The sequence below is a fragment of the Oxyura jamaicensis genome, chromosome 23, assembly GCF_011077185.1.
Source record: "Oxyura jamaicensis isolate SHBP4307 breed ruddy duck chromosome 23, BPBGC_Ojam_1.0, whole genome shotgun sequence".
Lineage (NCBI taxonomy): Eukaryota > Metazoa > Chordata > Aves > Anseriformes > Anatidae > Oxyura > Oxyura jamaicensis.
The window spans coordinates 952,617-964,103 of NC_048915.1; the positions used below are offsets into that span (position 1 = coordinate 952,617).

Sequence of the window (11,487 nt, forward strand, 5' to 3'; positions counted from 1 at the left end):
GTCACCAAAATAAGTGACTTAGTCCTGTGACTGAAGAAAGACAAACAAAAGGCTAGGCCCAAGACTGGCTCAGTAGACATTCCAGATGGTGTGGAAATATTTCCTGGGAAATGAATGAATGTCCAGCAGCCCTCAGCTTCCTCATTCATATCACCTGGAATCAACCCAAGCAGGTCACTCTGGAAATCATTCCAAACACACACCTCAGATATTATACACAGGAAATTTAGTCCTGTTGCAGTGTTTCAGGACACCTTTCTTCCCTTTTTGCCCCATTTGTCATGGCACTTGAAGTCACGGAAACATCTGAAAGAATCAGATTTCTGCATGCCCTGACACCAAGTCACAGGTTGGAGGCTCGGCCATGGGATGTGCAGTCCTGCCAAAGAAGGTGGCCAGGAGGAAAGGACAGGGGCTGTGGCTCTCTGAACAACTATTTCCAGAAAACCATGGAAACCACCAGCAAAGTGTGTAAGTGGTGGGTATGCAGCAAGCGCAGTGTTAGCTATTATGCTAACATGTGTTGTTGTTGTTTTATTTCCTTCTCACAGCTGCACCATAGAATAATCTATGGTGTGGTCTTCATGCACAACTTTAACGGGATGATGGCCTTTTAACTACACTTAAAAATAAACGAACAAAAAAACACTAAAAAGACAAAGGATTGGAGAAGGAAAAAACAAACAAACAAACAAAAAACAAACAAACAAACAAAAAAAAACACCCACAATTCAGATCTAAAAGTTGGTCTGACAGAGGCTGTGATCACTCTGTCCCTGTGATGCTGACAGCCACAACCAGACCTGCTAAAGTGATTTGAGGCAAAGGATTCCACCACGACCAAACATTAACTAGATCTTTTAGCATAAGGATTCAAGCTGCTCTCAGCACCCACAGCCCTAAGCACACCAGGCTGAGGATCATTTCACATCTATATTCCCATCTGGAGAAGAACAAGGCATTTCTTTTAAGTAAAGAAATTTTTAAGTTAGATGAAGGGACTTGGAGAACAAAATTTCTTCAGGACCATTCACAAGAATGCACAGCATCCCCTTTCTCCCTCAGCTCTGCTGTCCCATTCTCTGTAATGGTGCTTTTGTCCATCCGTGATTTTTTTGTTATTGCTTTTCATTCACCACCACCCAACCATCAGATAAGGAAGAAAAATCATATTGAGTTTTGTCATTATTTATTACAAATTAAACTTTGCAAATTACCATCTAAAAATCAATAGATTTAAATAAATATACAAATGTCAGGATGCTACATACGGCATGTGTGCAATCAGTCACTTAAAGATGAGACATTATGCACATAAGGAGATATACATAGTACTTTACAGCAGTAGTTTTATTTTAAATTACTAGGCTCACATTAAACCATGTGCAAAGTTTCCTTTGGAACAAACCCTTTCAGGATTTTTTAATTTTATTTTTTTTTTTCCAAATGACTCAAACCTTCAGAAGGTCAAATAGAAAAAAAATTTCACTGCAGCTTTGGGGACCAAATGATTAGCCTGTTGTTTCATTTACAATACAATCAATTGGTCTCATTTTGCCCCCCTCTCTAGGGTTTAAAGCAAAATCAAGGAAGTATTTTGTATGTCCAATGGGACTACACTTGCAACAACCGCAGATTTTGGTCCATCACCAATTTCAAGCAGTCTTTCTAAATGCTCATGTGTAATACTGGACTGGGCAGCAAGGGGGACCCAACAGTGGATCCAGGACAGCAATTATCTGCACTAACCAGATGACAGTCGCAGCCACAATTTATAACAGAAGTTAATCTGCCCATGCAAGCAAAAGTGCAAAAAAAAATCGCAATACAGTTCCAGAGCCTTGAGACTGTTTGCCTAGAAGATGGGTTTCTAGGTTCTGGGCTCAGTGTTAATTCCAAATTATTCCTTCTCTCCTCCGAGCTAGCATCGCAGTGCTGCTCTGGGGAAGCATCCATAGTTTTGGCATGGGTTTAAGTACAACCCTTTCTTCTAAAGCTGTGCAGACAGTGCTATGTTCTCTTCCTACTGATCTTTTTCTCCTTGTTAATCCCACCTGGCTGCCCCTTGCCTGTTCTGGTTACGCTTCTCATAGTGACATGCTATCCATATGCTGGTTATTTGTTATATAGGGTCTGACTCAGAAACCTGATCTAAGCAAAGCAGCAAGCAAGCCTTTGCGTGCCATTTTCCCACCACCCATCTTCTCTGCCCCTAGCCCTTCCTTTCAGGCAGAGCTGAAAGCAAGCTGGGATATGGGGCGAAGAGCTGGAGGAGCTCTGCCCCACTAAGAGTACATCCCAGTGAATGAGCCAGGGTCACAGCACCAACCCCACCCAGACCAGCAGCTCATCTCTGCCTCGGACCCTCCCTCCCCAGGGCTCCGGGGGGCTCCATGTACAGGGTTCCTGCATGGCAGGACCAGAAGCTGCCAGTGGAATTTGGCTCTGCGTGCGCCTCCCCCCCAGACGCCGCTCTGCTGGTGGCAGGGGCCGTGCTTGGGTTTGGTGCAAGCTCCAGTGGAAGCAAGCTATCATCCGCCTGAGGAGCCCCTGTAGGATGGCCCTTCAGGGAACTTCTCAGCCAAAGAATGCCACTGACCACTCAGTTGGCTTTCAGGCTTCAAGATGATATGCCTTTTTATATGAACTGGGAGCTGTTTTACCATGGGAGTCTCATTCGTATGCACATCGCACTGTCTGACAAGAGAAAAAAGTGCAAAGGTGGGCCCAGAGGCAGGCCACACTGGAGGCAGCTTATGCCCATCTACCAGACCATGTCTGAAGGGGGCCAAGCTGGAACCATGCTCAAATTTGGTCCAAAGGCAGGGCAGACCAGGCCAGTGATACGGGCGTTCAGTGCTGCCAGGTCCAGACTGCCCAGAGCTGTTTGGTTTGGAAGTGATTTGACCTCCCAGAGCGGGCTGTCCACCTGCCTAGGACTCCAGTGCAGAGTTAAGCAAGTACTCTACCAGTAAGACCCTTGCCTGATCCAAAAAGGCACAATTCAGCTCCACGACACATCTATGACTGTATAGAGAGACACTGATTTCCCTTTATGACAGTCTCTGGAGTGCATGCAGTACTCGTTCACGCAACAGCAGCATGGAGACTTCCACTTCTTCCCCCCTCTGCTCATGGCCTTTCCTTCAGCTCTAACTACCGACAGCGGAGTTAGCGGCACCCACAGGACTCCAGATTCTTCTGGCGAACTTGGTTTGCACCTGTTCCTTATCTCTTCTTCTTCCAGATGCTTTTCTTCCAAGGCAAAACTGTTGGCTGAGCGTTCCTCTGAGAATAGCGCTGCTGCTTGCTGAACTGCAGGCTGGAGACAGCAAGATCCCTGTGAGCAGAAGAGACAAGAGGTTCATTCTCCAGTCCATTTTCCCAATTCTCAGCAGCAGGGTGTATTATGCTTTTTGCCAACAGGTTGGCATTTTTTTTTGTTGTTGTTTTTGTGAGTCAGAAGAGGGGAAAAGAAGAGTGGAAATTTCTAGCTGCAGCTGTATTAAGCCACAGCCCAATACCCCTTTTTCAGCTGGGATGGCCCAGCTGGTGCTTTCCCAGATCTGCCTTTCAAAAATTGTTCCCATTGCATCTGATTTAACTGCCACCAATGGAATTTACCAGCAGCCTTTAATTCCTTTACACTTCTGGAATCCATGATCTCTTCCAGCACTGAGTTCCACAGTTTAGTGATGGGATATAAGGAGAGCTTTGGTTTGAAGCTGCTACTCAATTAACCATTTTCCTAGGGGATGACATCCCTCTCTCTCTTCTTATACATCACCATACCTTATCAGAGGAACTTCCCACTCCAATCAAGAATTATATTATGGAGTATTCCTCTAGTGCGGGAGGGGGCAAAAAATAATAATAATAAAAAAGGTTCCCTCAGCTGTTAGCCTTCAGTTCTACACAGCAGCAATGGCCAAGTCCACTAATTTAAAGGGAGGGAGGAGGGGGAAGCCAGGTCAAATCCAAGTAGCAACTACTGGGGTCATAGCCCCAGATTTTCAAGCACTTACAAGATAAATTCAGAGTGGGTTTAAATGGCACGCTTACCTGAGAGCTCTCAGCAGGCCGTGAGGGGAAGGCTTCCTATCATCGCCTTGCGGAGCCTTCATCGATGCTCCAGAGCTTGCTGGGAGCTTCAGACTCTGGCGGTACCTAAGGAGCAAGAAGAGATGCATAAGCCATGGGCATGCAGCCATGCTGCAGCAGGGACCGGGGGAATGCTGCTCTAACGTCACCAGTGACAGCCTCAGACAGCTCAATGCTGATTTTTGAAGGGCTAATTGCAGCTATTTGAGTTATCTATAGCTCACTTTTACTGCTATTCTCTTTTGTCAGACCTTGCTCAATTCATCGTCATATTTAATGACCGGGGGTTTCAACTATTGCTTTGATAAGAAATTAATGACATCTCTACAATAACTTTGCTCCTCCCCCCGCTCCCATAGAGGATGAGCTCCGTGCTGCTGGCTGCAGTGGAACTAGTGAGAGCGTGCACGACAGACACGGCATGCTCCAGAAGGTATTTGACTTGGAGTCCCAGCTCAGAGGAGACCATGGCATCCCAAAGCAGCTTCATGCCCCCCCCTCGCCCCTCTCCCAGCGTGCTGCCAGCACCTCCCGTCCCACCAGCGCACCCAGCACTTCCTCAGCCTGCTGGCAGCATGCGGGATGGAGTAACATTGCTTCACGTCAGCTAGTAAAGAGACTATTGTACAACAAAAACACCCTGGTGACACTTTGCCAGGGCTTCTTGGGAGGGGTATGAAAGCCACTAGACAAGTTCCAGCTGTTTGCAACAAGCTGCAGGGAGGCAGGAGAGCTACTGTAGCTCCAAGCTCCAGCCGCCCGTTTGCACCCTCACCGAGCAGCCCCCAGGAGCATCCCCAGGACCCCCTCAACTCACCCGGGTTTCGGCTGGCAGAAGTTGGTACAGATGCTGTCCCTCGAGTGCGAGCACTCGCACCTGCTGAGCGACCTCTTGCGCCGCCTTGGCGGGCTTCCCAAGCCATAGGGAGCGGTGTGTCTGTTGAAAACAAGAGAAATCAGCTATGCAACTAACTTTTTATTAGCCAGCAGGTTTATAACGTAGTCTTGGGTGGCAGCCAAGCCAACACCATGATAATAAAAGACTCATCTATAGACATAAGGTGAAAAGGCCACTGATAATTTAAAGCCTTTAAACTCCAGCTCCTCTCCCACCTACTGTTTACCCTACCCCTCCCAAGTAGATTGCTGTGCCAGCGTGTGCTGGGTTGCAAGTGGCATTTTCTCTCCTTGCTGCAGCACCCGAGCGCCTGCCCAAGGGCTGCTGCACGGGCTGGGCTGGGCGAGTTGGCAGACGATTAAGGTGATGAAGAGCACGAGGAACGCGGCTGCCTCAGCTCACCAGCCACTCCGGCAGCGAGCGGCCAATTTCCCAAGCATGGAGGTGTCAAGGCTGTCCCTCTCCCAGAAGTTTTTTACGCGCAGGACATGGTACAAATCAAGATGTCTTGGGGCCCTAACAGGTTCTTCTGCTCACAGCATGCTTTCAGAGCTGTTTGCATGTGTGCATTCCCGCTCCATCTCTGATCACAATCTACCCTCCCAGAGGGTTTAGGATTGGCAGTGACTGAAACTATTCACCGAGCAAGCAGCGAGTTGTAATTGCACGTTAGCAAGCATGATTATAACCACACCTGAGTACATGTGTTTTGCTACAAAGCGTTGGCCATTGGTCTGAAACTGCATAGAAAGCTGCTCTAGCATTCTTGAGGGCAGGACTTGGCAGCCACGGGACTTTAGTGCCAACCCACCACTGTCTCATTAACAATGCTGGCAGGCAGCAGGCAGGGTTACAGTTTGCGAGAGGGTAAAGTAACTTATCTGTCTTGCAGTTATAACATCTTGGTATTGCTTTTGCCTTGCAGAAGTACAAATCTCAAATAAAGATAAAGCCATGGGGAGGCAGCGCCCTGCGCTTTCATCCCCCTCACCTGTGGGTTATGCTGAAACTCCTGAGCAGAAGCACAGCTTGTCCCTTTCCACAAGTTGGGAAGGGCTGAACTCGCAACGCTCTGCAGTGCAGGTGCTGCAGGAACCTCACAGGGCTGGGACCCTTTCTCACCCTCCTCTAACCAAAGCCCATCCTGGATCAGAAAGCCCCACCACTCATCCACAGAGCCATCCCCCCCAAAAAAAACTATCCGCACACTTACCCAGGTGTGTTGACCCAGATAATATCCAGGTGACAGAAGTAAATGCACTCTTTATCCAGCCAGCTGTTGCAGGAACACCGCTTGGTCCTCAGGTGTGCTGCGCCGGCCGCGGCAAGGTGGGACTCCAGAGGAGGCTGGCCCATACCTGCAGCAGGAGGAGGAAGGGATGAGTCGCAGGCTCGGTGCAGAGCGCCGGAGCACCCGTTGCAATTACACCTCTGCAATTACACCCCCAGCAAGCAGTAGGGCGATTTCAATTTGCAAGCAAGAGGTGCAGCCTGGCTGCTCGGGCTCACCAAGGACTTGCATAACCCCGGCAGCCGGGGCACAGCAGAGCCGCTGCGCAAAGCCCCCCACGGGGCACCTTCCTGCCCCCACTCCCCAGCCCAGGCTCACCATCTTCCAGGAGGATGCAGAGGGTGAGCGCCAGCAGCACGGCACCGGCGGGGTGGCTGGGCATGGCCGCGGGACTCAGAGGAATGGGCTGAGCCGGCAGGAGAGAGACTTGGAGGATTTCTAATTTTTTGTTTTTTTCCTCCAAATGTTTTTTTCCCCCTTCTGTTTTTTTCCTGTCCTCCTGCCCCACGGTGCTACCCCCGGAGCCGCCGCGACGCGTCTGGAGGCAGCGGGCTCCCGGCAGGTGCTTTATAGCCCCGCCGCCGCCGCGTCACGGCCGCGCTCCGCCCCGCCGCGTGAAACGGCCGCGGGGGAACGCAGCGGGACCCTGGCACGCGTGGGGGGCGGCGGCGGCCCCCAGGGCCGCCCTCGTCCACCTCCCGTCCCGCTTCCCCCCCGGCACGCCGCCAGCCACGCCGCCCCCCCCCCCCCCCCCCTGCCCCAAACACCCGGGGGCTCCCCCGTCCCGAGCGGCAGCGTGGGGATGGGGACAAGTTCCCACGCGGGGAGACGGCGGGGGCTGCTTGATGCGTGGGTATGGTGTGTATAGGCGGCTGTGTGCAGGTTTTTCCCCCCGTGGGGGGCCCCCCGAGTGGGTTTTGCTGCTGCCCACGCTGCCGGCAGCAGTACGGGCGGGCCGTAGTGTGCAGCCGCGGCCGGCAGATGGAGCGGGAGGGGTGCAGGCAGCGCCGTGGGAGCCCGCTGCTCCCTGCCCCACGCGTGGGGCTGCCCCCGGCCGTGTCCCCGCAGAGGGTCACCCTTGTTCCTGCAGCTCTGCATTGCTCCTCCGGGCATGGCAAAAAAATAAATAAAAAAAAAGCCCCAAACCCCAAAATCAAAGTGCAAAGGCAGAAATTAGCAGGCTAAACTGCTCCACATGGGAAGGCTGTTTGAACCCAGGTACAGTAAGCATAATTCAAGCCAAGTAAACTTCAGGTTAAATTGTTACTCTGTTTAGTAAGGTACATCTCTGAAATGAAATTTACAGTCTCTACTTCCCTTCTCACTCATTTTTTCATCAAATCAGTTTAAAATCTTTTGCTAGGTTGAGCAATTAGGATTGTCTGCAGTAAAACTGCCTGGCTGCTGCCTGATTTTGCTTCAACATCAATAACAGCATACTCAACACTACCTGCACATTTTTAGAATTCGAAGAATGTAGAATATACCAGGTAACTCCTGGAGCACACGAGGAGCCAGGCAAAACCGCTTTGTCTTGCCCATCAGGTGCTTCATGCAGGGGTAGGGAACCATCCTCCAGAAGAGCACCACAGCAGGGATGGGGGCAGCTCCCAGGCACTGCGCGTCCCCTGGGGCCACCGCTGCGGCCCAGAGAGACAGCTCCTGGCCTCACAGATCCTGAGCACACCTTGGGAGTGGAGCCTGCCTAAGAGCACAAGCTGGTTAGAAGAGCCAAAAACAAAATGAAACAACAAAAGAAACCCTACTACTGTGCTTGACTTTCTCAAGGCTTCTTAGGAAAGGGAGTGTATTTTTATCTGTTTGCTATGAACTGTTTAGGTTTTTATTACACTGTTGTCATGAAAGATACAAGCTGATGTGAATTACAGTGATTCAGTGTGAGGTCTAATGCACGGTGGAGGAGTGGAAAGAAAAATGCAATGAGCCAGGATATGGAAACCTGATTTCACCTGAGCAATAGCTTCTGCTCACTGCAACTCATGGCAGTAAAATGGGTTACGATTACATTCCTGCTAGCAATGATGAGAGGTTTTAGCATTCACCCTGACCAAGCAGCAGGGTGAATCCCTCTCTGTATTCATGGAAATGAACACAAAAGTTGTGTGCATGGGAAAATCCAAAGTGGAATCAAAATAATACGCTCGGGGGAAATTATTCCTCTATTCACCAAACAGCTCTGATCCTGATGGCACATGAGAGCATAGATACAGCAGAGAGCTCCATTTATTGGGTGGGGATGAAGTGAGGGGGGCACAGGAGGCCAGGAAGATGAAAAACATACAGCTGAGGATGCAGCTATAATAGCAAGGTAGAAGAAACATTAGGCAGAGAAAATCAGGAATAATGAAGACTTTAAACAAACAAAAAAAAAAGAAAACAAAGTTGTAACTGATAAAATAACACTTCTGTGTGAGCAGCAAACAAGCAGAAGCAAAAGGAGGGAAGATTTTGACCTCTGTACCAATGCAACAATAATTCTAAAGACAATAGGGAAGTACAATAGCAGTGTTACCTGTTACAGCCCATATTCCAACTGTGCCAAGTTTCAGACTTATGTCTGAGTTTAGATACTAGATGACATTCCAGATGCCAATTCAGTGATTTAATAAATCTGCCCTGGCTCCAATTTCTGTGATCCTCATTCTGGTCACTGCAGGATGAAAGAAGATACTCTCGACGTGGGGAAGGTAACGCAGCAGTAGTTACCCACACAGAGGTAACACAGAGGCTGGGGAATGAATTACATCATTTTGCTTGAAGAAGGGGTACTTTCTTAGAAAGGGTGCTACCAGTCATTTGCACAAAGCATGAGGCAGAGCCATGGTTCTATGCCTTTCCAGGATTCATTTACTGAAAGGATCAGCAGAGAACTTCTTTGCATTAAAACTTCTCATTCCTCTGGGAGGGAAGAAGAGTCCCAAGTTAACCTGAGGTTTTGGAGATCTGGGTTCAAGGGATTTCCTTTACCAGACTTCTTTTGTGTCCATGGCTTTGTCAATTAGCCTACATTTCCAAGAAGCACCTGAAGGTACTTGTATCTGTAAAGCTCTTATACTGTGTTACTAGAAGAAGACAAGTGCTGGGTTATCTGCTAGGTATCTGCCTTTAATGCCAGGTACAAAAATAACTTCACAAACCAGGCCTTTCATCCAAGATCTCTCACTTGTTTTGTTCATCTCTCATAAATCCCAAGAGTGATTTACGCTGCTGCAGAAAATGGAGCAAATGTTACACCCTCTTGTTCATATATGCTTACTGAATGGAGTTTGAACTCATTTTTTTTTTTCTCCAGGAAATACCCTACTGTGTTGAGCAGGCACAAACCTGACCAGCATATGTATGGATGTTTGGCACCAGTGCTTCAAAGATCTCAAAGGATGTGGAGCTACGGACAAAGATCTCTGCTTGTGAGAGGCATGCAGGAGCCTTACAGAGGTGGGATTGGGATTGCATTGACCAGGACAGTTTTGAACTGACTGTGCTCTGACAGCTTTGTACAGGACTACAGAATTTCCATGTAATGAACGATGACTTTTACAAAGCAATTTGCCTGTAGGCTTGCAGAGAACACCTTCTAGGCATAAGGCAAAACAGCTGTTTCAGCATCCACCATCCCCCCAGATTATTACCCTGCTATGTAACTATCGTTTCAAGAGCAGCTCCTCATTTTAGGCCAAGCATTCAATTCCCCTTCATACCATGGGCTGGGAGGTTCAGCCTGGACCGAGAGCGGTGGTTCTCCCTGTCCTCCTGGCCACAGAGAAGCTGCTCCTGTGACTGTCCCTGCTCCCCTGACAAAGAGCAGGGGGCACGGCTTCCCAGGGCCAGCACTCCTGGCATTAGCACCACGCTAAAATTGCTTAGAAAAACAACAGGCTGGAGCAGAGGGACGGGTCCGGGCTACACAAACAAGGCTTCCAAAGAAGGAACAAAGGCGTACACAGGGTCCTAAATGCCAAAGATGGGCTTTGCCTCCTGCAGTTATTTTTTCCCTTTTGTTTCTGACTGTAGGAATGCATTGTTCACTTCATTGTGAAGAGTTCCAGGCAGACATGACGAAAGGGACAAAACAGCTCAAGAAAAGAGACGTCCCGTGCAGCATTCATGAAGTGCGCTGTTTGGAAACCAGGAGCGAGCAAACAGGAAAGCGCTTTAACCATTGAGAAGACGGGATCCCGGCGTGTTTTTGGCACCAGAGGGAACAATGGGGTGATGTCACAAGCCAGAATTCCCCACGGTGGGTGGAAGCCCAGCAAATAATCATAATTCTTGTCCTGGGACATTAGTAAAATTTTTCCACAGTTGGTCATCCCCCACTGAGGCTCTGTTAGGAAGTATAGGAAGGCGACATTGTCAAGTGAGGTTTCCTCTGGGACAGTCGTGTCCCCTCCTCCCCCCATCAACACATGAATTCTTATAAATCGCAGCTTGCTGGTGGCTACAAGGAATTTCATTAGAGCAACACTGGTGTTTGGAGGCCGAGGACTGAGCTGTCTGAGCAATGTATTTCACCCTGTGAAGAAGGATGCACTTGAGGGTCCGGATACCTGTAAGGGCAAAGGGGCAGAAGCACCATTTGCTACCCAGGGCTTTGAGCCTTCAGAGCATTGCTACAGAGCTTTGTCCTTGTAGTTTGAAAAGTGCTGAGAATGGCAAGGAACTTAGGTGACCCCATCCTCTCCAAACATTAGGGTTTGGAGAATTTCAGCCTAGCTTAAGGCTATTCTAATGGCATGAGTAATACTAGGGCATCCACCATATCCTAACTTTTTTATTTTGGCTTCAAGTCCATGGAGAGTGAGCTGAAATGTGCTCCAAGCCCCCAGGCATTTTCTGAAGCAGCTCTTGAACTCCCCCTGGCTCCTTTCTTTGGACAGGGACTAGTCCCATGCTGAGACTGGGGTAGCCAAGCGATCCTTGCAGGCACTGACAGATTTCAGGCACTGACAAATTGCAGTCATTGTTTGGCTATCACCGAAAATCCAGGCAGCTCCCACCTGTCCAAAATCTGTTCTGCAAGAGCCTGGTTGTCAGCCTCTGTGTGGATCACACCAACTCTAGGTTGTCACTTTCCTCTTTTTTTTTTTTTTTTTTTTTTGAGCTTTGGTGTGAGTACAAGGGAGAGGAAGGACTGCCTGGCTGAGCTGGACATGGGATTACTTTTTCAACAGCAAAA

At 49.1% G+C, this 11,487-nt stretch overlaps 1 protein-coding gene across 1 annotated transcript; it reads right to left on the reverse strand.

Annotated features, from left to right (window-relative positions):
• Positions 1–1,172: 1,172 nt before the first annotated feature.
• EDN2 (endothelin 2) lies at positions 1,173–6,838 on the reverse strand. The gene is made up of 5 exons (XM_035345828.1): positions 6,609–6,838; positions 6,213–6,357; positions 4,919–5,038; positions 4,063–4,167; positions 1,173–3,340 (listed from the first exon to the last, which is right to left on the reverse strand). The coding sequence occupies exons 1-5, from the start codon at positions 6,670–6,672 to the stop codon at positions 3,229–3,231; spliced, it is 546 nt and encodes a 181-aa protein (XP_035201719.1). The 5' UTR covers positions 6,673–6,838; the 3' UTR covers positions 1,173–3,228.
• Between the last annotated feature and the right edge of the window lie 4,649 nt (positions 6,839–11,487).

Bases quoted from the DNA above. Each gene is read 5' to 3' on its own strand.
- EDN2 (XM_035345828.1), bottom strand. From the start codon at position 6,672: ATGCCCAGCCACCCCGCCGGTGCCGTGCTGCTGGCGCTCACCCTCTGC. The intron at 5,039-6,212 runs GTAAGTGTGCGG...TGTTTTCAACAG, and splicing joins ATCTGGGTCAACACACCTGG to ACACACCGCTCCCTATGGCT. The intron at 4,168-4,918 runs GTGAGTTGAGGG...CTTGCTCCTTAG, and splicing joins TTCTGCCAGCCGAAACCCGG to GTACCGCCAGAGTCTGAAGC.